Source organism: Primulina eburnea, chromosome 8 (assembly GCF_022965805.1).
Source record: "Primulina eburnea isolate SZY01 chromosome 8, ASM2296580v1, whole genome shotgun sequence".
Taxonomy (NCBI): Eukaryota; Viridiplantae; Streptophyta; class Magnoliopsida; order Lamiales; family Gesneriaceae; genus Primulina; species Primulina eburnea.
The window spans coordinates 8,951,336-8,977,127 of record NC_133108.1 but is presented as its reverse complement, the minus strand read 5'-3'; the positions used below and the strand labels follow the sequence as shown (position 1 = coordinate 8,977,127).

Below are 25,792 nucleotides of genomic sequence, written 5' to 3'. Positions count from 1 at the left end.
AGAAGCAATCAACACAACATGCTACACACAGAACAGAACAATAATCAACAAAAGACACAATCAAACTCCGTATGAGATATGGAAAGGGAGTAAGCCTAATGTATCTTATTTTTATGTATTTGGTTGCAGATTTTTTGTTCACAATAACGGTAAAAATTATTTGTCTGCATTTGATTCAAAATCAGATGCTGAACTATTTTTCAGATATTCAACAGTAAGCAAAGCTTTCAGAATTTTTAATAATAGAACTCTTAATGTTAAAGAATCTATTCATGTTGTTTTTGATGAAGATAACATTGCTTCTGAAATTTCTAACGTGTTAAATATAAGTAACAGGTTAGACATGATTCATCTAGAACTGGATAGTGAAGATGATGCAGAACCTAGTGTTAAAGATTCTCAAAATCCAGAACCAGAAATTCATCTAGTAGAACCAATTGTTCAGACACAGGATTTACCAGAACCAGAAGTGGACATTCAAGAACCTGCTACTGCTTTAGCTGAGCCTGATTTAAACCCATCAAACCAGGAAGAAATCTCTTTAAATTCTTTTGTCTGGAGAAAATCTCATCCTCCATATTTGGTTATTGGTAATCCAGCAGCTCCATTAAGAACCAGAAGGCAAATGATTAATGAATATATGCATGCTGCTTTTATCTCTCAGGATGAAACAAAGAAAATTGAAGAAGCTCTTCTGAATCCCAGTTGGATCGAAGCTATGCAAGAAGAGCGGAATCAATTTAAAAGAAATGAAGTTTGGTTTCTTGTACCAAGACCAACTCATCAAGATGTTATTGGAACACGGTGGGTGTTTAGAAACAAACTAAATGAAGAAGGTACTGTGGTCAGAAATAAAGCAAGGCTGATAGCTCAAGGTTTCAGACAAGAAGAAGGAATAGACTATGATGAAACCTATGCACCAGTAGCAAGGCTTGAAGCGATCAGAATATTTTTAGCCTTTGCTGCATTCAAAAAATATCAAAGTTCATCATATGGACATGAAAAGCGTCTTCCTAAATGGTCTACTGCAAGAAGAAGTCTACGTTGAAAAACCTTCAGGTTTTATCGATCATTTCTTACCAAATCATGTATTTAAATTACACAAAGACCTGTATGGTTTAAAACAGGCACCTCGAGCTTGGTATGACACGCTCTCACAATTTCTTGTTAATCATGATTTCACCATCGGCACATTAGACAAAACTTTGTTCACTTTAGTTAAGAATCACATTCTGCTAGTACAGATTTATGTTGATGACATTATTTTTGGGTCAACTAAACTCAAATTGTGTGCAAATTTTTCCAAATTAATGCAGGAACAATTTGAAATGAGCATGATGGGAGAATTAACATTCTTCCTTGGACTGCAGATCAAGCAGCTTGATACTGGAATCTTCTTAAATCAGGCTAAGTATACCAAGGAACTACTGAAAAAGTTTGGCATGGAAACATGCTCTGCTGCTTTCACTCCCATGAGCTCATCTACTAAACTTGACAAGGATGAAAATGAGTAGAGGTAACTCAGTATCGTGGTCTTATTGGCTCACTGTTATATCTTACTGCAGTAGACCTGATATTATGTTTTTTGTCTGTATTTGTGCAAGATTACAATCTAACCCTAAGCTGTCATATTACATTGTTTCTAAGCGCATACTGAAATATTTGAAGGGCACACAAAATGTCGGCTTATGGTATCCTAATGATTCATCTTTCAATCTTATTGGATATTCAGATGCTGATTATGCAGGTTGCAAATTGGACAGGAAAAGCACAAGTGGTTTTTGTCAATTTCTTGGTGATAGACTAATCTTCTGGTTTAGTAGAAAGCAGACTTCCATAGCTACGTCTATTGCAGAAGCAGAATACCTTGCTACTGGAAGCTGCTGCTCTCAAATATTATGGATACAACAACAACTTAGAGACTATGGAGTTCAAGCTTCTAAATCGCCTATCTTATGTGACAATACCAGTGCAATACCAATCACGCAAAATCCAGTACTTCATTCCAGGACAAAGCACATAGATATCAGACATCATTTCAATAGAGATCATGTGCAGAAGAAGAACATTCGTCTGGAATACGATTCTACTGATCAACAAGCAACATACATCTTTACAAAGCCTCTGCCTGAGAATAAGTTTTCTTATTTTCGAAATGTTCTCTGCTTAATTGATTTAACTTGAGTATATTGTTGCAATCAGTTTGTTAATTATTATCAGTTATTTGTTACTCATCTATTATCAGTATGTTTATAAGGGAAAGAGAAAATTTTGAGCAACTACTGATATTTTATTGAGAATAAAATCGACGTCTTACAACTTGATTCAAACTACTTTCTACAGCATCTTGCCACAACATAAACTAGTTGTTCAAGTCATAACTCCTAATATTCCAAAAAATTTCGGAATTAGCAACTATATCCAGCAACTCCCACTCCCTCGACAGCATCATGTGATTCAGCACATCTTCCTTGACCAGCTCGGATATGTGATCAACCCGAGCAAGCCTCTTGAACCTTCTTGCCAGCGACCTCTGCCGAGCAGAAGCAGAAAATTCTCCGGTGTTGATTTTGGAGGTCATGAGCAGTAGTCCAAATGAACATCACCTCCGCAAAGATGAGGTCTTCTGCACCATGTTTTAACTCTTGCAGACGTTGAGGCGTCCATGAAGGATGAGGAACATGTGTGCTGCTTTCACAATCCATTGGAGTACAAATGTCATATTGAGCAGAAGTGATCTTTATTTATAGACGAGACTTGAAGGATATGAGGAAGACGAAGAGTCATCAAGCATTAAATCATTCAGACTACGTTTTTCTCATCCTTTCTTCTGTTTATTCTTTTTATTTATTTATTTGAATACAGTAAAAAGCAGTAGATAAACAGAGATGACAAAATAGAATATTTCATTCATAAAACCAGATGCATTACATTGTATCTATCTATTACAATCGCTGATATCAGCAGTTTGAAGTACTTATGCTATGCAAAGTACTTCAGCAGGAAACTAAGATCTGCCGGAATCCCCTCGCTTTGCATGGTCATGGTTTGTAAAAGGATGATTCTGCAGCTTAGTCCTTCTAAAATAGGACAATCTAAATGATTGTTCATCTTACAGGTCAAGGAATTTCTTTCAAGTCTTAATATCTTGAAAAAGGATGTCTTCAGACATCATCTTACGAGAAGCTGGAAATTGTCCTTGCAATTCCTCTGCTAAATCAGACTCTGGAGAAGACTCCGAGAGAATTTTTGCCTCATCCATTTGTGTTTTTTCATTTGTATACACAACTTAGTTTGTGGGCTTGTAGGTACTTATATAGAGTATCGGTAAGCTAAAGAGACATCCAACTGGTCACATCATGCAAGAATATCAAGAATCATCTATCATTTCCTCAGATATCGTATCAATTGCATTTATTAGTTGCATTAATTGAGGGGAAATATTATTTTATTATGTCTTTTCCCTTTCCGTGCTTTATTAGAAGCAGAAGAAGATTTGTCTTTTCGATAAAACAGAGTGTCTACTGGTTTTTATCAAGATGCTGAAAAATATTTCAGTGCCTCATAACTTCCAGTAGATATTATCATTAGACTGACAAAATCTCTTCTGATATTTTTAGTAACCACTTGGACAGCCCGTCTATTTTAGTTATTTTAAAATTTTTTGGCGTATCTCACTCTCTCTGCTCAACTTTTCAAATTCAACCGTAAACATATTGACATGTGTCCTTATGTTTCACTGACGGCTGTACATTCTAGACTTTAACCGTCTTTTCTCAGTCATTTCACCTTTACGCTTTCAGATCTTTCGCATACTAGCTACTGTGTACTCTCGTATTCACACTCTACTGCAGAATCTACTCCAAATTCTTTTTGTTTGCAGAAATGGCTGGAGCTTACACTCTAAATGCTTATCAAGTTAATTTTGCTTCAGTTCTGACAATCAAGGACGAAAATCTGGTCAAAATGTTTAAAGCCATCGAGAAATCTGGTCTCAGAAGGTTCCTGGAAGCACCAGCTATTATCTACAAGACTGCTATCTTGGAATTCTATGCCAGAGCTAAAGTTGACGAGGGGAAAATCTTCTATTCCCAGGGAGATATATCTATTTCAATTGATGATGCCCTATTGGGATCGACCTTCTTTCTCTCATGCTCAGGTGTCTCTGAATTTTCTGATACTTCTAAGGAGGAGATGTCGGCTGCCCTCGTCACTTTCTCAGCTTCTGGAGAGGAACTCTCTCCCTCTTGCTTCAAGAAGCTACTAAAATGGAATATCAAGTGCTTGTTGATATTGTTGCAAAAGCACTTTTGGTCAAAGCTGGTATGTTTGAAAAATTGACTAAGGAGAATGTACAAGTGATGTTGGCCATAATTTCTGGATTTAAGATGGATTGGAGTTGATTCTTGTTTAGAATCTTAAAAGATATGATTCTGAGGAAGAGTTCTGGTTTTGCTGTTCAGATCACCAAAATGCTAAAGGATGCTGGTTTTCCTTTAACTTCGGAACAGGGCGCTTCTTTTGTGACAATGGCAGATCCTGATAATGTGCTCACCTTGAGGCCAAAGCCAACTGTGCGGAATTTATTGCTCTAAAAAGGGAAATTGGAGATGCTCAGACTGAGGCTCAAGGACTCAGAAGAAGAGCAAGAGAAAAAGAGTGGTTATCTCCACTTATTCTGATAAAACAGTTTTGAGGAGACTGTTGCTCAATCCAAGCATATATCCCTGTCACCCCTAGCAATAAAAAGGCTCGCACGATGCTTCGCATCAAGAAAACATCAGATATTGCTGATTTAGACATTGTCCCCTTGAGACAAGTGTTTCCAGAAGCCACATCTTCTCTGCAAGTATCTAACCCTGTCACTAAGCCAGCAGCCACTTCAGCTACCACAACCTCTACTGCTCCGACCTTCAGACCCTTGTCTGGAATTGTTATTCGTGAATCTAATGTAGGGTATTCTGCTTTTAGACCCATGATGCCTGCCTCATCTTCAAATAAAGGCAAAGGGAAACTCGTTGCAGAAACACAATTTCACGGCACCAAATTATCTGTTTTAACTGGTATCGATCTTTATTTGGAAGAGATTGAGAGAATCTGTCAATGAAGGAATGACTTTCTTTGATGATTGGCATAAGGTTCGAGTATTCCATCCTCTCACATTCTTCAGAACACCAGGTGCATTTCGTAAAATGGTAAAGAATGAAGAGAATGTATTTGCTCTTGCCAAGACTGAAAATGTGAGAAGCTATGAGACACCGAAGCTTCATTCTTGAGCAGCTGAAACGACAGAAGCTGGAATCAGTGTTGAAGTCTCTTCAGTCCAATTTTGATGCCATGATTCCCACTGCTGCTCAGGATCCGAATGTGATCCATTTTTTGATCGATAGACTGAGATCAATGAATGAGCAACTTCTTGCTCAAAAACAAGTGTTTGGAGAACCTGTGCAATATCATGAAGGCTTCGTTCCCGATTTTTCTTAAGCCAGTTGAGGAAAGAACTATAGCTCCTCTAGAAGCTAGGGTTTCCAGTACTCCTGCATTTCCGAAGCAGCCTACTCAGTCTTCATCTCTTCTATCTGTTCGTGAATTAGCTTCAGTGGATGAAGTCATTCAATCTATTGTTCTTAATGTCTCTGCTGCACCGGAAGCAGCTCAGGCTGATGACATGGTCCAACCGGAAACTCAATCAGCAGACCAACACTTAGCAGAATCAGATGTTACCCCATATCAATCACTTCCAAATTTGGAGATTTTCTCTGCTGAACATCAAGCAAAAATGGTAGTTATCTTGAATGATCAAATTCCATCCGTTGAACAACTGGAGGCCATGGAAGCCGAGCAACCAGAAGAAAGAGCACTTTCTAAACCCTTTGCTGCTGCTGAAGGATCTTCTGCTGAACAAGGCTACTGCTGTTACTATTGTTCCAACAGATCTTGTTTCTTCTACTGCCTTATTTGTCCTTCCTACTGATTCACCATCTCACATTGCTTATATTGCGCATCTTGCTGAAATCTCAGAACGTATGCTCGCAAGAAGTCCATCCCCAGACGAAGAGCGCTTTAATCTTGAATTTGAGATTGACATACTGAATCTAAATATTGATAGACTTTCAGAGATCGTCAAAAATATATCCTATGAACATGCTGGTGAAATCGACGCCACCAAATTCTTCCGAGAACGCGTAACAAAATATGTCGTTAAGACGAAAGAATCGTTGGCTAAGCTTGAAGGAATCCGACCTTTTCAGGAAGAATGCCTTGACCTGTCACGCCAACATCGTTCTTGGTCAATCTGACGTTATTCGAACTGTCTCTGATCATGAATCATCGCTTCGCTCAATTTCAACTAAAGTTGAGGATACTGATTTGAAACTTGAAATCATTGATGCCAAGATTGAGTCTCAATCTCAATCTCTTCAGGCCCTTAATGACCGCGTTTCGAATCAAGTCCCATTTTGGAGATGATGAATGATAGCATTATCAATCTTACTGGAAAAATGGATGAATTCCTTACTTGCATTGATGCCAAAAAGAGGGAAGCAGTGGGTAGGACAGAAGGAATGATAGAAGAAGGCTAGATCTGGAGGACATCATCATCAAGAAGAATCATCTTTCAGAAGCCAAGATCATCAGGATGATGATGCACTATTCAAGGATATTGGGACTGATGATTAATCTTTCTAATTAATAGTCTTTTGAACTCTGCTTTATTGATTATTTACTTATCAATTATTTGGTTATTAATATTTGTTTTTGTGATAATTGTTTTTCTTCATACTAACTCCTAGGTTTTGGGATCACCGCAAAAGGGAAATTGATAGGCTTAATTTTATTGTGGTGATGATAGTCAAAACCAGTAGATCGCGTTAGTAAAACCAGAAGAAATTATAAAAGCAGAATTTCTCGTATCGCCTTAACAAAGCAGTACTCTTCGAGTACTTATCAGCTTAGATAAACAGAAGTAGAACTTGACTTTACTAAATCAGAACCTATCGATCATATATTAAATGTTACCATTACTCTACCTAGTACGAGTAATAAATGCATCATTAATATTGAACCAAGTCGTTTAATACGTCTTACCTATTTTGGTATGAAACAAGACTGATTGTTCTGAATCCTTTTTGCAGGAACCTTTTTAGGCAATAAAGTTGATTCTATTATAAGTCAAAGAAGCCTTTTTTTTTATAGAGTTGGTTCAAGACTTCTATAAATACACGAGATCAACGACGTTTATAGGTTACACAAAAACAACGACTACATTCTCTATCAAACGAACGTCGTTTTGATCACTCAGAACTACTTATCATCTTCAAGCTCAATATACAGAAAAACAGAACACACTTCATCATAGTTATCTGATCTTTTGAGATCATATTGTGCTGACTGTTTCTTACTCTCTCTACAATCATAATCACGTTACTATATATTTGAGAAGAGTTTGTAAACTGGAAAAAAGTCTTTTCCAAAACTTTGTTGTATTTGTTTTATTGTGTTGAGAAACTAAGAGTTTCAGAAGGCAAAGGATAAGTCATGCTGAAGTGGGTGGTGTGTACAAGTGTTGTACTATAAAAACCAAAGTCTTATAGTGATACTTTCTGGAAACAGAAGAAGGAGAGATGTAGAAGATTTCATCTTCGAACTTCAATAAACAATCATTGTCTACTGCCTAATGTTTTATCTTTATTCACCCTTAAACCATCAGATCGCTTCCGCACTATATTGTGGTCTGCTTGTTATACACTTGAACAAGATTAGCTATAAACTCTGACAGGATTCTAGCAGCATTTGCAAAAATGCCCGTCAAAGGAGCGAGTTTATTCACACCCCCTCTAAACTCTTTAGCGATCCCCAACAAATCGGAAACGTTGTACTAAAGATGACTTCTGGCAAATAAGTAACGCTTAAGAATGTATTGCATGTGCTAGACATTCGTAAGAATTTAGTTTCTGGATCCCTATTTAGTAAGGCCAATTTTATGTTTGTGTTTGAATCAGACAAGTTTGTCTTAACCAAAAGTTGTGTACTTATAGGCAAAGGGTACTAAGACAATGATCTCTTTAAGATTAATGTAATGAATGTTATTTGCCAAGAGACGAAGAATAAAGTGATTAATTATGTTTACTTGATTGAAAGTTCTAATTTATGACATGATAGATTAAGACATGCAAATCTAGGGTGTTATTAAAAATACTTAATTAAATGTTTTAAATGCATGGTTATGACATGATTGTATGATATATGGCATGATTTACTAGAGTTTCATAAATTAGGATGTTTCGCAGTATTCGATGTTCGAACGAGAAACGGAGACCGGGGATGGTTAAGGGAATTTTTTTATTAAATAATTATTTTTAATTATTTAATATATGATTTATTCAATAGGTGATTTTCGAAAATAAGGAATTTTATGGTATTTTAACTCGACGAGCCATATTTTAAACCGGTAGTCGATTTTTAGCAAAACGAGGGACTTTTTTAGGGTTCTGTAATATTTTTGAAAATGTACCAAAAAGAAATATTTTGCGTGCATGTTATTGGGCCTAATGGTCTTGTGTTAGTAGATTTTTGGGCCAAGCCCATTACACCACTATTTTAAAAACCTAGGCCCAAATATGCACTCATTTTATTACTAAAACACACTCAAACCCTAGCCCCTCCCCGCACCCTCCCAGTCGCGCACTCACACTCACACTCACACTCACACACCAGTAGGAGTTCGGCCGTGTTTTCAAGGAAAAGTAAGTAGGATAATTGCCATATCCTTCCAGTGTTCATCTCTCGCTTCATTGGCTTGATTTTTCAAGCGTTAGATGGAAAGGCATGCCCATACCTTTGTTTTCTTGTCTTTCACACCATAATATGTATTGTTGATTTTTATGCACGATCTATGGCAGACCTCATGATTCCTTCACGTTTTTTTTTTTTGAGTTTCTTGAGAAAACTTGACTTTCATCACATATGGCTCATGTTTTTGACATGGGTGAAGGGGCTTCCAGGTTTGATGGTTAGGGACGATCTACAGGAGGTTTAGAGAAGATCTAGGTTGAAACATCCGAGCTGGAACACGTCCTTCCAGGTGGCAAATGGGATCTCCTTGGTTTGGCTCGGTTATGGCTCGATCGAGTTATACGAAGGAAGCAGCAGTGCAAGGGTCGTTCCAGGCCTTGGATAAGACCATGGTGGGTCTGAGACATTGTACAATATTGGCTCGAGTACAGCTAGTCATGATCTAAGGGCAGATAAAAGGAATTAGGGTTAGGGTTACGGTCCATTGGTCGGCTATGAAGGGTTGATTAGGGTCTGGTCCGAGCTGGTTTTGTGTATAGTCCAGTTATTGGCTTAGAAATGTAGTTAGGGTTCAGCTGCTTTTAGTGCAGAAAAATTCCAACAACTTCCAGGTGCATTTCGAGGTTATGAAATGGTTTGGTCTAGGTGGTTTAAGGTTTGTAGGGCATTGTTAAGTCATGGTTTGTTTGGGAAATTTTGGTTGCGTTTCAGTTTGATTTGGGTTAAAACCGGGACTTCGGTCCAAATTTTAAAATGAATTATAGAATTTAATGCATGAGCTCGAGTTTACATCTAAGAAATTATTATAATTATGATTTAAGGTGTTTTAATATGTTTAGATCGACTCGAGTCAAAATTTTAAGGTCCATGTGTAAAATGGTCAAATTAGGGTTTCAGGGGCAAAATGATCATTTTGCACCTTAATCGAGTTAGCAATCCTGAAAATGCTCTGATAACTGAAATCACATGTATAAAATATTTATTTTATATGAATATGAAATTTTCATGAAAATGCTGAAAATACGTTGCATGCTTGGTTTCAAGAAAATTTATGTATATACATGAAATTTTATTAAGTGATGAATATGACGACATGTCTGAAGGAGGTGACTTGATTATGACTAATACGAACACGAACACGAACACGAAACATGTAAGGCCAATGCTGAATTGACGGGTGAGAGTGTCGTTAATGTCCCCGCAGCCTGGTACCATGGTTATACGTAGATGGATCCATCGAACAACAGCTGATACGAAAGTTACAACTAATGATCTGAATTCAATAAAGAAAAATGAATATGTTTATGATGAAATGATTTGAATATGTTTATTTCTTGGCTATGTATATGGACATGCTTTAGAATTATCATGAAAGTTATTTTAATTACAGTACTTTTCACTGTTGCTTGATATGTATATGTACTTTGTTATAACGGTTCAGATGTGTTGAGTCTTTAGACTCACTAGGTGTGATTGGTATAGGTGTGCAGTTTGTTGATGAGGAGACTGGAGGTGCCGATGACTGAGTGGATTGGCCTGATGGCGCACTGGAAGCCTGAGGATCTTGTATTTTTCCGCATTTCATGAAGACATCACGAGATATCAGTTCACAACCAAAAGGAAAAAATACATATTAAAAGGTTAATGCATCAACAAATTCCTCCCCGTGCTGAGTTAGACCCCACTGCCATTTGCTAAGTAATTCTCAAACGACATGGCGGTTAAAATCTTGTCGAGTCTCTTCTTTCCATCGCCAAAGGCCCCTCGTTTCTCGTAAAGAACATCTATTTGGAAGCTTAAATCCAAGGAACATCCTTAACCAGCTAAAATTTCATAAACTTCCTAGTCTGTAAGTCAACAAAACGTTGTGGGATTGCCACTAGCGCAAAATCTGTTGGAAACTGCATGGATGTTGATAAGTGCAAGATTTGCACTTAAGTTACATTTAAATCCATTTTGAATTATGCTTGTTTCGAACAGAATTACGAGTTTTTGGTTTGTTTTTGTTGTACATTTCAGGAATGAAGAAAATAGTGGACACGAAACCAAGTGGACCAAGAAAACAGAACCGAGCCGCGAGTATAAATATTGCCAAGACCAGAAGGGCGCGCGCGGTCGCGCCACTTCATGCGCAGCCGCGCGCGCACAGATAATGCACAAGGGCAGAAGCTTGCGCGTGGTCGCGCGACATCTCGCGCACCAGCGCGCGCACAGAAGTAGAAGATGACCCGAGAGGTGCGCGCGACAGCGCCACTTTACGCGCAGGCGCGCGCGCACCTATACAAGCGAGTGACCAGACGCTTGCGCGCGGCCGCGCGAAAACATGCGCGACCGCGCGCACACATGCATGGCCAGAGGAGCAGCACCGAGCGCGCCACCGCGCGCGCCGCGTCCAGAAAAAGTATAAACGCGCGATCGTCTAGGTCAGAAAGGGAGTTAGCCGCCGTGGAGGGAAAACACACGAAAATTCACCATCTTGGGAAGGAAAAAAAGCGAGAAACGGAGCGCATACATAAGATGAAGATTCAGAGTGTGAAGAACAGACACAAATACGAAGAACGACGGATCTGGGGACAGAGACGACACTTCGGATTTGTTATCTTTTCCTTTGTTTCTTTATTTTATTGCGTGGCGATGTCTAGAATCACAAACATGTCTTGTTTTCTCTTGGATTTCGTGATGAACTAAATTTCCATTCTAGAGGTTGACGTAGCTTTGTCTTTACGATGATTTGACGTGGATATTTTTACGATTGGATTCCGTTTTATTTAATTGTGTCTCTACTCTTATTTCATTGCCGTTTACTGGCCATAAATTGTATGTTGTGATTAATTCTACAACTCGGGAGAGGGACTAGGATTATAGATCACTAGAGGCACATCGTGGAATGTTTATATCGTTCGGAAGGCGTATAACTTTTGCGAGGCTTAGGTAAGAACATTGATTGCATTTATCAATTAAACTTAGATTTGTATTAGGAATAATTGAATCGAAGTTTGATTGATACATTTATTCGTCACTTGGGAAAGGGGGAATAAAATACGTAAGTGTTCTTGGCCATTAAATAATAGGAATTCAGGAATTTAAATGCAACCAGGAGAATTATTGTAGAAACTTAGTGAAGTCAGTCCTCTAGATAATTTCTATCACTGATATTTCTCCGGTCGGTAATTCGATTTATTGTTTATTCGCATTTTAATTGTTTTTAACAAACCAATTCTCTTACGATTTTTCTAAATAAAGTCTTGACTATTTTAATTACGAGCACTGATATACATTTTTATACACACTCCTCGTGGGATCGATATCTGTACTCTAACCAGTACTAAAACTTGACACCGTACACTTGCGGTAGTGAAAACACGCAACAAGTTTTTGGCGCCGTTGCCGGGGAGTGTCAAATTTGAATTTATATCAGTATTGTTACCAATTAGTCTAGATTTTAATTTAGAGCTTTTATTTTTATTTTATTTTATAATGATTGATTTTTTCATTTTTTCCTGCTTGACAGTGTATGCTAAGATCGCAAAACTCAAACTTGCTGATTTTTGACCAGGAGATCGAAAGAACTGCGAGTAAATTAAGAAAAGCAAGGAGGGAAGAGATCCAAGCAATGGCTGAACACAGAGAAAATGACAGACACGCCCAGCCAGAGGCTATTCCTATCAGAGATCACTTCCGACCAGTGATCAACAATCATTACTCTGGTATTGCTCGAGGGACCATAAATGCTAACAATTTTGAGCTGAAGCCTGCCCTGATCAATATGGTTCAACAAAACCAGTTCGCTGGAACTGCTACTTCAGATCCTCACGCTCACCTGAGAACTTTCTTGGAAATCACAGATACGGTAAAAATTAATAATGTTCCTGATGACAATATTAGATTGCGTTTGTTTCCTTTTTCTCTCAGGGATCAAGCAAGAGGATGGCTCCAATCACTGCCGTTAGGGAGCATCACGACATGGCAGGAGCTGGCGACGAAGTTCCTTTCTAAATATTTTCCACCTGCGAAGTCTGAACAATTAAAGATTGAGATCAGCACTTTTAGACAGACAGACTTCGAGCAGTTGTATGAAGCTTGGGAAAGGTATAAAGAGCTGTTGCGGAGGTGCCCGAATCATGGTTTCAAAGACTGGGTGCAGATTGAGTTGTTTTATAATGGATTGAATGGTCAAACACGTACAAATGTGGATGCAGCAGCAGGTGGCACGATCTTTGCCAAATCTCCTGCTCAAGACTACGACTTACTTGAGCAAATGACTATTAACAGCTACCAATGGCCGTCTGAGAGGTCAGGAGTACAGAAGACTGCTGGAATTTATGCGGTGGATCCGATCACATCACTCACTGCACAAGTATCAGCATTGACTACACAGATAGCAACCATGAATAAAGTGAGCACATCAAATACTGAGGGACCATCGCCCGTCGTTGAAGAAGCACATTTTCTTGAAGAAGCTCAGTATATCAACAACAGAAATGTTGGAGGGTTTGGCGGATATCGAGGTAACCCTCCCCCTAATACTTATCATCCTGGGTTGAGAAACCATGAAAATATTTCTTATGCAAACAATAAGAATGTGTTGAGTCCTCCACCGGGGTTCAATACATCAAATGGGGAAGGGAAGCCATCATTTGAGGATTTAGTTGGAACGTTTGTTGCGGAATCTGGCAAGAGAATGGCTAGGACTGAGTCTAGGCTTGACAACCTAGAAACCCACATGGCAAGTATTGGTGCTACTTTGAAAATCCTGGAGTCGCAAGTTGGGCAAATAACGAAGCAACTCACATCTCAACCATCAGGTGCAGTGCAAAAGAATGCTGACCCAAATCTGAGAGAGGTGAATGCTATTTTTATGCAGCATGAGGAGATCGGAGTGGTAAGCAAAGAAGAGAAAGTTGATCAGTCGACTCCAAGCAAAAGGAACCGAGGTAAGAAATGTATGAGTTATGATTTTGATCAATGCGTTGATATTTCTTTACTTCCCTACTCCCAAAGATTTTTACAATTGAAGGCTGAGTTTCAAAAGAAAAAAGTCTTGAAGATCTCAAGAACCTACACTCTACATCAGTTGCAGAGCAGGAAGAGATGGCATTTACTGGAGGAGATGATAAGGGCAGGAAAGGAAATCTTCCTCAGAAGCTACAAGACCCCGGGGAATTTGTTGTACCATGTGAAATTGGAAGTCAATCAGTGAAAAAAGCTATCTGTAATTCAGGAGCGAGTGTGAACATAATGCCAAGTTTCCTTTACGAGAAACTTGGATTGAGTAGGATAAAGCCCACAAGACTAAGCTCGCAGATGGCAGATAAATCGGTTAGGACACCGCTGGGTATTGTGGAAGATGTTGAACTTAAGATTGATAAAATAAGGCTTCTAGCAGATTTTGTAGTGCTTGACATGGGGAACAGTCAGAATGTTCGTGCTATTTTAGGACGACCATTTTTGGCTACTGCTGGAGCCGTCATTGATTTGAGACAAGGAAAACTGACCATGGCGGTTGATGGTCAAAACTTAGAACTCAAGGCTTCCAAGATATCATACGATCTAACATGAACAAGATTGGTATAGTCGGGCTGATGACGTTAAACCAAGCGCTGTGTGGGAGGCAATCCACAATTTATTTTCTTTAGCATTCATTTTATTTTTATTATTTTATTTTATTTTACGTCCTTAGTTGTTAATTTTACCCACCACCAGATCTATCATCCGCCGCAGCCCATGGACATGGATGACACAGATGCTGCGGACAACAACTAGAGCGCCCGAGTTTTGACACTCGTGCGCAAGGTATGTGTTGTCGTGTTCTTTATTTCTATACATTGAGGACAAAGCGTAATTTAAGTTTGGGGGGGAGGTAAAATTGCGTTGCTTGTTAGAATTTTTAGAATTTTTCTGCAAACTTTTTGTTAGGTAGAGTCATGGATAAGTAAAATGTGTGACCGATGATGAAAACTGAATTGCGATCCTGAAATATATATGTGTTCATGATAACTTAGGAGTCACAATTATTTTTGCACTATCGTGTTTGTTTATACTATCGTTGCTTAGAGACAAGTTGCATGCCTGTGATGCTAAATAGATGAGGGAGATCTGATTCTTGGTTGCATGACATTGATTGACACTTTTGCAATCATAGGAATGAGCTAGGCAACTTTTCACAATATCCTTGGGCCTATATTATTTGCTTACTGTCAATTGTAGCCCTTTGAGCTTCTAGTTAATTGAGATGCTTAAATTTTCTTCGTGCACCTATTTCATCTATAAGTTTTATTGAAAATTGCATGTGACTGGTTTGTATGAGTTGACTAATGGATTGACGGTAGTTTAGAACTTGTTTGAGCACTTTTCGAGGCGAAATACGGATAATATGTGACATAGGAATGATTTAGGCGATCTTTGAAACCGTTGAGTCTTCGAGCCTACCAAATGAACATGAAATATCCCTAATGTCACATTTTGAGCCTACTAAAAATCAAGTGGTGTGTGTCAATGACATACAATTAGTCCCCACTTGTATCTATTCTATCCCACAGTAACTACCAAATGAAGCTTATACACTTATTTTCCTACCTGATTTTGAGAGAAATAAATTCATTGGTATTGTAATGATTCAAATGCTCCCTGAAAAGAAAAAGAAAAATGAATGTACAGAAAGGAGTTCAAAAAGAAGAAAAACAATGAAAAGAATGAATCAAAAGTGGTGAGAAAGAAAGCATTTAGGAAATGAATGAAAAGAAAACAATAAGTGGGTGGTGGTTGAAAAGAAAATGAAAATGGGTGAAGTTAATAAAGTTCAAATATTTCTCTCAAATTTTGATCCACATGCCTTTATTGCAGCCATGAGCCGTAGCCTAACACTTACAAGCCTGCAAGACCTATTAACCTTGTCACATTCATCCAATATACTAGTGGAGAAAAGATGTTCAAGTCGAGCATATGGATACCAGAAAAACGTTGTCATCAAGTATAGGTTTTAATCACTTGCTTGCAAGCATCTCATTTTGTGATTTCATATTTGGCATACTTGTATTGATCATCTTTCGAGCCAAATAATCACCAATAAAGTCCTATGTGATCTATGAATGTGAATTTGTATTTTGATGAAGTGTGAGTTGAACTAAACTGAGGATTTCTTGATTCTGTAAGGTGAATGGGCATTACGACTCTATTTGAGCACTCGATGGGGTAAACGAACATTGACGTATCACACACACACGTGACTTTTGGGAATTCATGAATTACATTAAAATAGATAAGTCTGAGGCCAATATCACTTTTTGCGAATCCATGACTGTTAAGAGTTTCATTACTTGTTAATTGACCTTCCTGTTTTTATTTCATTTTGCTCGGGACTAGCAAAAGTTCAAGTTTGGGGGGTTTGATAAGTGCAAGATTTGCACTTAAGTTACATTTAAATCCATTTTGAATTATGCTTGTTTCAAACAGAATTACGCGTTTTTGGTTTGTTTTTGTTGTCATTTCAAGAATGGAGAAAATAGTGGACACGAAACCGGGTGGACCAAGAAAACAGAACCGAGCCGCGAGTATAAATATTGCCAAGACCAGAAGGGCGCGCGCGGTCGCGCCACTTCATAAGCAGCCGCGCGCGCACAGATAATGCACAAGGGCAGAAGCTTGCTCGCGGTCGCACGACATCTCGCGCACCAGCGCGCGCACAGAAGCAGAAGATGACCCGAGAGGTGCGTGCGACAGCGCCACTTTACGCGCAGGTGCGCGCGCACCTATACAAGCGAGTGACCAGACGCTTGCGCGCGGCCGCACGACAACATGCGCGACCGCGCGCACACATGCATGGCCAGAGGAGCAGCACCGAGCGCGCCACCGCGCCACCGCCCGCGCGCTCCGCGTCCAGAAAAAGTATAAAAGCGCGATCGTCTAGGTCAGAAAGGGAGTTAGCCGCCGTGGAGGGAAAACACACGAAAATTCACCATCTTGGGAAGGAAAAGAAGCGAGAAACGGAGCGCATACATAAGACAAAGATTCAGAGTGTGAAGAACAGACACAAATACGAAGAACGACGGATCTGGGGACAGAGACGACACTTCGGATTTGTTATCTTTTCCTTTGTTTCTTTATTTTGTTGCGTGGCGATGTCTAGAATCACAAACATGTCTTGTTTTCTCTTGGATTTCGTGATGAACTAAATTTCCATTCTAGAGGTTGACGTAGCTTTGTCTTTACGATGATTTGACGTGGATATTTTTACGATTGGATTCCGTTTTATTTAATTGTGTCTCTACTCTTATTTCATTGCAGTTTACTGGCCATAAATTGTATGTTGTGATTAATTCTACAACTTGGGAGAGTGACTAGGATTATAGATCACTAGAGGCACATTGTGGAATGTTTATATCGTTCGAAAGGCGTATAACTTTTGCGAGGCTTAGGTAAGAACATTGATTGCATTTATCAATTAAACTTAGATTTGTATTAGGAATAATTGAATCGAAGTTTGATTGATACATTTATTCGTCACTTGGGAAAGGGGGAATAAAATACTCTTGGCCATTCAATAATAGGAATTCAGGAATTTAAATGCAACCAAGAGAATTATTGTAGAAACTTAGTGAAGTCAGTCCTCTAGATAATTTCTATCACTGATATTTCTCCGGTCGGTAATTCGATTTATTGTTTATTCGCATTTTAATTGTTTTTAACAAATCAATTCTCTTACGATTTTAATAAAGTCTTGAATATTTTAATATACACACTCCTCGTGGGATCGATATCTGTACTCTAACCAGTACTAAAACTTGACACCGTACATTTGCGGTAGTGAAAACACGCAACAGATGTGTTGCTCATTATCGAACCACACCATACTAAGAGAGGTCGGCTCTGATACCAACTATAATGTCCCAAATTCGACGATTGTTCCCACTATACTAATACTAGTTTTTTCAGCATGCTTATGTCATCACTCACACGTACCCTAGGAAACTTCCCAGAGGGTCACTCATCTCAAAATTGTCTCAAGCCAAACACGATTAACTTTGGAGTTCTTATGTGATGAGTTGCCGAAAGAAGATGCACCTTCTTGATATGAGTAGTATCTAACAAATCTTTTAAACTCTCCTCAACTGCACATTCCCATACCTGAACAGTTTTCGGAATCCCTCTCACTCTGATGTGAGATCGGTTCATTCATGTTCCCTTCACTAGAAGCCTGCCAGGAGCCGCTCATTGTACGTGCAGCCTCATGTCACCGGCGATCACCTCCCGCCCGTTTCGGCCTCGGACCTCACACAAATAGTCGAAGGTGGAAAACTTGAGGTTCTCTACCATATACTAGTTGAAAAGGTATGTACTGATGATTCGGACCTCACACGAATCAATGATACGACATATATTATGGCATGACCCCAAACGCAACGTGATTTCGGCTCGAAAATTGAATCCAATGAAGAAGAGGTTTAAGCACCGGTATATGATAAATTTGAACATGACTTCAAACTGAAAATGTGAGTTCATTTTGGCTCGTAAACTATCGATTATACAAATTCTAGTTGAACTCATGGAAAAAAATTCTACACCGAATATTGTTAAAAGCCACGACTGCAGTGTAGGATATTCACACTTCAGATTCAACAGTGATTACATTTCATTTGGCAAGATATTGATGTCAAATTGGTAGTTTGCTTTTGCCTGAAACTAAAAAGCCCAACGCCGATAATTTAACACCGCAAAAAGGAAGTGTAGAATACAATACAAAGTTAACCCCACCGACATTACCAAGAAAATTTAAACCATTTGAAGTCATTTACAATTGGGTAAAACAAGTTTTTTTAACCATTTGAAGTCATTTACAATTGGGTAAAACAAGTTGTTTTAACTTCTTTTTCTGGCTCTGATATTGACGAAACAAAAAGACTCGGGTAACGTCCTACGAATTTCAAGTGATCGATCGGTATCCTCTGCAGCAGTCAATTCATTAATCACTAAAGAGACATTTTCGACAATAAAAATAAGTAGAGTTACATCTTAAATTCACGAGGAAAAGGCTTCGGAAAAATCACAGCTAACTCCAGATGAAAATAGATCTGTGTTCCTTGCAGAATGAATCATGATGAACAACACCAACCTTTCTTATTTTGTGCATCTGTTTCTTGATCCACACTGGCCTGTATAAATACTGTTTTTCCATTTCCTACCCGGCCAGTTTCTTTATGTTTGAGTTCTTGAGATTGAATAACTTTCCTACTTAAAATGTTATAGATCTCTTTTACAACCATCTGGAAAGCGGAAGCAACATTGGAGGAGTCTAGAGCTGAAGTTTCTATGAAGAACAGACCCTGCGCCTCAGCCAAGGCCTTGCCTTCAGCAGTTTTCACCTCCCGGGCATCTTTAAGATCAGATTTATTGCCCACTAATATCGTCACCACGTTCATATCCGAATGGGCTGTTAAAGAAAGATATATAATTCCAATAAGTACCCATGATAAAGCATAACAAATACAAAAATGAAGTCCTAAAGGTCATATTGCTTACTATGAAGTTCATCAAGCCATCTCCCAATGCTTTCGAAGGTCTGGCGTCTGCTAATGTCATAGACCAGAAGCGCTCCAACTGCCCCTCTGTAATAGGCAGATGTAACGGCCCTAAACCGCTCCTGACCAGCTGTGTCCCAAATCTGTGCTTTAACTTCCTTCCATTGATTACCATCTTCTGAGTCTGAAATTCCACTCCAATGGTAGATTTCGAATTAGGATAAAACTCGTCTCTGGCAAACCTTGCAAGCAAGTTTGATTTACCCACAGCTGAATCACCAATCAAAACAATCTTGAAAAGGTAATCCTCAGTCCGTTCTTCCTCAGAATAAAAAGCCATCTTTTTCACCCTTTAAAATTTTTAGCCACCCATATTTTGATATTTTTGGTAACAACAGAAGGATTCTCGTAGATATTTTAACAACGTTCAATATCAAACTGCACACAGTTCAAGAAGTCAGGTGATGGATGCCGCTGGAGAACAATACGTGTGACGATAAAGACTATTAAATAAAGCTTATCAGGAGGTAAGTACATGTAAAGGCAGTAGTCGAGCACTTTACGTGCAAACGAGAAGAAAAGAATATAACAAAATAGTTCCGTATATAAGACCACGACGAGTCAATTGCTCAGAACTCCACCCCAGAATAGCAGCTTTACTGGCAGCCACAGCTTCAAGTACACTATCGTGTTCCAGATCCCAGTTGGAACTAAAAAATCTGCAATACCAAGCAGTGTAAAAGATCAAATTCATATTTGACAGTTGATATCACGAAAAGCAGAATATTATTCCCGTGTGTTTTAAGTCCGTCATATGCATGCAAACTGAATGGTGTAATATTAAATAAGAACCACATGCATTGTTATGAAATTCTAACGTCATGATGCATCCAATGTTATCCATAGATACTCCAGAAAATGTTACTTATAGATATTCCAGAAATGGCGTCCGCAACTTCAAAAACATTGAAGGATGCAGATATCCCCACAAATTATCTTTTGAAGTTACATCTTTGCAGTGAAAACTCATTTAAAGTTCCCAAGATATGGCCTCCTCGTGCTTATTATGGTAATAAAGATGCTTTCGCTAAAAACAAGTGATCAATAGCAACAATTGTTCTGCAGAAAAAGAAAACATTCAGGGACAATGGAACAATCCCGTCAATGATTAGATGTCCTGCTTTCTTACCAATACAAATCACAGACGAACAAAAAGTTCAAATATTTTTCTTGGTTAAGCTAAGGTCTGAGAGGGAAGGAAAGAGTTCGGCCATAACGTAAAAACAGCATTCATTGATTGAATCTGATCGTTATACATGTCCGACAGAATCACATGAACATGTCAACTTTACAATCTGATAACCACCTTTAACAAAGAAAATGACTATTTTTGCAGCTAGCATAATCTTTTACAAACTGAAAGATTTTGCTAGAAATTTTGATGAGCGAGGTAATAAATAACAGTTGCAAAAGAAAAAAGAAAAGGAAAGAGAAAAAAAAACTTGGAATCTGTCTCCAATTTCAAAGAAGTGCTGAATCTCCTGAAGTTCAACATGAGTTTAAAAGAGAACTCCAAGAAAAGTCAATCGAAATGGACGACGATGTTTCCCTAAAAGACACCATTTAGCTGTATAATATCATGGACCCACAAAGCACGAGTTTATATGTTTGAGATCAAGAAAGCGAAGCTTTAGAATTGGGTAGAAACATTTAGTTCAAAGAATTTGTCATTTCCAATCCAACAAGCCTATCTTTCATAAGTTAAAAGCACGGTCATCATGTGCATACCATCAGCGAGAAGATCTTTTCAGAAAATTATTACAGAGAAAATAATATCTGAAGAATTAGGATCCTTGGCACGAACAGAACTTACCACAAAGATCTTGACATTTCTTCCACATTATTTCACCGCGTAAAATTGTAGAGTGATCACGAAGTAATTGGACATATTTGGACTACATAATTTGGGAGTGGTCTAAATTCTTTCTAGTACATCTCAAACAGTTCTTTTGGTTGGTCTCACCCTTCCCCTCCCCTAAGTCTAGGTTGAGTCCTCTTTGTAATAAAAAATAAAAAATAAAAATCTAAACGTCAAATCAATTACAACTTACGCAACAAATTATATTATTCCGACAAAATCTGTATCCATCAACCAAAACAAATACATATGTAGATATATTCTGAGTCCGATAAAATCCTATCGTTTTCAGAATAATCCCCAATTAAGTGCTGATTTTCTCATTTCCCAGAAAAAAAAGGAAAATAAAATAAAAGAAAAGCAGCCATCTTGAACTTTTACATAGAAGAAACGATAACCAAAGTCAGCGACACGAAAACGGCATTCAACAGGAAGGATACTTACATTCATATCACAAATTCAAGGAGAAGAGATTAAAATGACACGAAAAGAAGGAAGCATACCGACCCACTTCTCAAAACAAAGAATGCAAGCAACTCTTCCCCTTAGTTTTTGCCCCTCGATATTCTACCAAATGGGCAAAAAAATGTTGAAAATAGATTCAATAACAGCTAAGGAGCAAATGAATCTCAAGTAGGGTTAAGTTCGGAGATTTGACGCAAGCGAGAGAGATGAGAGGGAGAGGAGGAAGAGGGCAACCAAGATTTACAGTTACGACGGTAACAGTCGGATGGGTCAAGAAAATGGGCCTTCTCATTGCCTACTGGGCACAAACATTATTATTATAAGGAAATATTGGAACACAACATTTTATATATTTATTAAAATAAAATTTGTGGGAGACGGTCTCATGAGTCGTATTTTGCGAGACAAATTTTTTATTTGAGTTCTCCATGAAAAAATATTATCTTTTATGTTAAGAGTATTACTTTTTATTGTGAATATTGATAGGGTTGACATATCTCACAGATAAAGATTCGTAAGACCGTCTCAAGAGGCCTACTCATTTACAAAATAGAAAAATTTTAAGTACAAAGAACAATATAACATTTTATGATCAAACCATAGAGATGTCAAAATAAGTTAGATTTTTTGTCACATACAACATATGTATTTGGTTTGAATTGATAATTTTCCGACCCACGTATAATATATTAAATATCACCTATCGAAATATTCAAAGAGTTCCGAACACTCTCAATCAAAAACAATTAATTCTTGTAGAACCACATTAGTTCAGCAAAAATATAATGCAGATTAAAGAAATTGGCAGAAATTACAGATACTAACTATTTTGAAAAAGATTCGGCCTTTGAAATTACTACAACAATCAATCATATATACTGCTGCTGCACACACTATCCTATTTTCAAGGATTTTCAATGCAGATTTTCATGCCAAATGTATCTAATTAACAAAATTGCGTAAATTTTATGGCATGCTATATATAAATTATTATGCATAAATAAATCGATATGCTTTGAGATAAATTTGATTTAGACGTAGATATTTTATTTGATTTGATGATATAATCCATTTCAAATGACATTTGTGTAGAAGATATTTGAAATTCATCACAATTACTATTAAAAATTACGTAATTTAATATTAAGTAGATTTTTCGAATTTTTTTCATCTGCAAAAGTAAGAAAAATCAATACATTTCAAATCTATGGATCAAACACAAAATGATAGAATAATAATTTTATTATAAGTTAATTTCTGTACGGGGACCACGGGATGTAACGCCAAATCCCGTCAACATATCGGGTAAATATGTGAGACGGGCACAGATCCCCACACGGAAAGTTGGGGTCCCGTTTTCTGTATTTTGTGTATCATTCATTATTCCCTACCGATCGTACCATAATATGGTACTAAGATTAAAAAGAAGAAACTGCAACCCAGAGAATAGGGTTTGACGCAAGATTTTAATAATTTTATAATATACATACATAAGGAAAACATCGACGCAAAGCTCCATTATAAATTTCATGTTATAATATGATATGACGATGGTCGAATAATCATATAAAAATTTGAATTTTTCCATTTTTGTTGGGAGCAATAACTACTCCGTTAGGAAAGAGATTGAGGGGGGACGGTCACACCTGCCCACTCCTGGCTCTGTCATTGTTCCGGACTAATATAATAATCTTCAAACCATGTTAGTGGGGTAAATCACACTAGCAAATCATATGAGACAAGATCGTCCGAGAAAATGTCGATAAGAAGAATTAAACTTTTGATCATCCATGAATTCAACATAATTTGGAGTGTTAATCTCGTTTATTTAAAAGAAATGCCTCCATGTAATGTGAGAAGTAGAAGCCTAGTAAATGGAATGGGGCAAGTAGGTGGGCATGGATGCATGCATGTTGGAGAGGCAATCACAGGTTGGAGTGTGACAATCAAGTACAATTTGCACGCTAACGCTGCCATCCTAATAATGGGTGTGGTTGATTATTATGCACTGGACCACCGGACCCCTTTTTTATCTTTCTTTTATTTTTCAATGAAAAATATATTATTGTGATATCAAATTTTAGATTTTTATTTTTCAAGAAAATTGCTAGTACAAATTTAGCGCATGGCTCGCCTTGCCTAACTTCAAACTCATTAGGTTATGATTTTTGTCCAATTCCCTAATTCAATATCAAGCTTTCCAATAGTTAGCTTGGTGCTCTGACTGAAAAATTCTCGGAGAAAACAAAATAAAATAATTAAATTTGAATTTACTGACATATCTTTTTTTTGTTTTTATATGAATATTATTAATGTATTGATGGTACAATCAAAAATAAAATTTTGCATATTACCTCTGGAATCTTCAACTCATCTTGTCGATTCATAGAATCTCGGAGATCCCTTCCAAATGCGTTTCGACACATCCTTAAGCTCATAACACACTGCACAACACTAACTTCAATAATCTTATGCAAGTGGTTTACTTGAGTACATATTCTTTCTGTCACATTGTATGAACTATATGTTATGTGACACCTACGCTTACGTGGTGCTATGAACTTCTGGTAATATCGTGTTACAAGACTCGATAACATAAATGAGCACATCACTGTTTGATATAAAACTAAAGAATCTTGGATATAATAATCTTCATTGTACGCGGTAGAAGCAACATGAATGTTTTTGCCATATGATTAGTACATGGAATACAAATTTCAATGAACTTGGGTGCAACACATAATGTTTGAGTTATTTTGTGAGCTCACATAATTTAATTAATTGTATATGGGCAAGCTATTTAATAAAAGAAACGATAAGGTGATCTAATTAATTATGAGTTTCCAAATTATTAAATAAATTAGTATGATCCACTTTACGTATAGAAACACAACTCAATTATGTCTTCAATGATGGGTCAAAGACTGCTAAGGTTATATAAAGTTATGGTCCTGAGGCACATAGAATATATACGACACGCATATTCTAGACTTTTCTCCTTCTCTCATCTAAGATAATTGAAACGTCCCATGTTCTTGTGTTTAAAATGTACTAATTTTTTTTTTTTTTCGGTCCTTGAAAAATATTTTAATAAAAATATTTTTGTCCCTGATCTAGAACATTCGATAGCTAGCATTTAAAAATCAATTGCAATCGTCATAAAATAAAATAATCGCATGAGTTACCAAACCTAAATAGCAATAATCGTGAAACGCATTTTCCTCTCCAAAACCACTCTAAAGCATAAATAAATGGTTTTAAAAATCTTTTAACGTGAAATCATAATCCATAATCATGAGTGCGGAAAAATAGTAGAAGCGTTGGTCCTCGGGTTGTGTGCACCTTCAGTCCAGTCATCCCATGCGTCAAGCCCTCCCTCAACCTCACCTGCATCCATCACACCTAGTGAGTCTAAAGACTCAACACACCAAATCTTTGTAACGAGTAATAGATATAAAATCACATGCAACAGTGAAAATACTTGTACTTAAAATATCATTTTATGAAAATGCATAAACTTGAGCATGAACATTTTCGTAAATATTTTCATGAAATGCATAATCATGAACTTGAACCTTTACCTTTTTCCTTGATCATAACATGACATGATAACATGATATAATAACATGACGTGATTCTTTTCATGATCGTAACATTATCTTTTTCTTGATTGAATCCAGATCGTTAATTGTGACTTTCCTGACGTGACATGACATGACATGACATGACGATGGTACCATCTACATGAAACCACAGTACTGGGCGGCGGGGACATCAGCGACACAAGATCGTCAACTGAGCCTTGGCCTATTCTTGATCATAACCTCAAATCCTGAATTCCTCATAGTCACAATTACTTCACTTCATCAATGTTTCCATGTTTTCATCACCGTATAAAATCATGCATGAATATATTTTCTTTTGAAACCAAGCATGCACCATGTATTTTAAATGTCAACTTTAATCATAAAATTTCATGGACATTTAAAATAAATCATAAATAAATCATGAACATCTCGTAAACATTTAAACATGAACATAATATCATAAAAACAGCATTTAGGGCACTGCCATGACCTTTACTAATTTTTAGGTGTAAAAT

At 37.5% G+C, this 25,792-nt stretch overlaps 2 protein-coding genes across 2 annotated transcripts; one reads left to right on the top strand and one right to left on the bottom strand.

Annotated features, from left to right (window-relative positions):
• The first annotated feature begins 12,406 nt into the window (after nucleotides 1-12,406).
• LOC140838980 (uncharacterized) lies at nucleotides 12,407-14,352 on the top strand. The gene is made up of 4 exons (XM_073205607.1): nucleotides 12,407-12,643; nucleotides 12,764-13,301; nucleotides 13,443-13,727; nucleotides 13,841-14,352. Exons 1-4 carry the CDS (start codon nucleotides 12,407-12,409, stop codon nucleotides 14,350-14,352), a joined length of 1,572 nt encoding a protein of 523 aa, XP_073061708.1.
• A 4,172-nt stretch (nucleotides 14,353-18,524) lies between these two features.
• On the bottom strand, nucleotides 18,525-22,003 carry LOC140838843 (ras-related protein RABA5a-like). Its single transcript, XM_073205440.1, is given in 4 exon segments — nucleotides 18,525-19,219; nucleotides 19,309-19,467; nucleotides 19,470-20,026; nucleotides 21,729-22,003. Coding segments are annotated over 3 exon segments (675 nt in total). The 5' UTR covers nucleotides 19,648-20,026; nucleotides 21,729-22,003; the 3' UTR covers nucleotides 18,525-18,881.
• Nucleotides 22,004-25,792: the final 3,789 nt, after the last annotated feature.

Bases quoted from the DNA above. Each gene is read 5' to 3' on its own strand.
- LOC140838980 (XM_073205607.1), top strand. From the start codon at position 12,407: ATGGCTGAACACAGAGAAAATGACAGACACGCCCAGCCAGAGGCTATT. The intron at 12,644-12,763 runs GTAAAAATTAAT...ACGACATGGCAG, and splicing joins TCTTGGAAATCACAGATACG to GAGCTGGCGACGAAGTTCCT. The intron at 13,728-13,840 runs GTAAGAAATGTA...AAAGTCTTGAAG, and splicing joins TCCAAGCAAAAGGAACCGAG to ATCTCAAGAACCTACACTCT.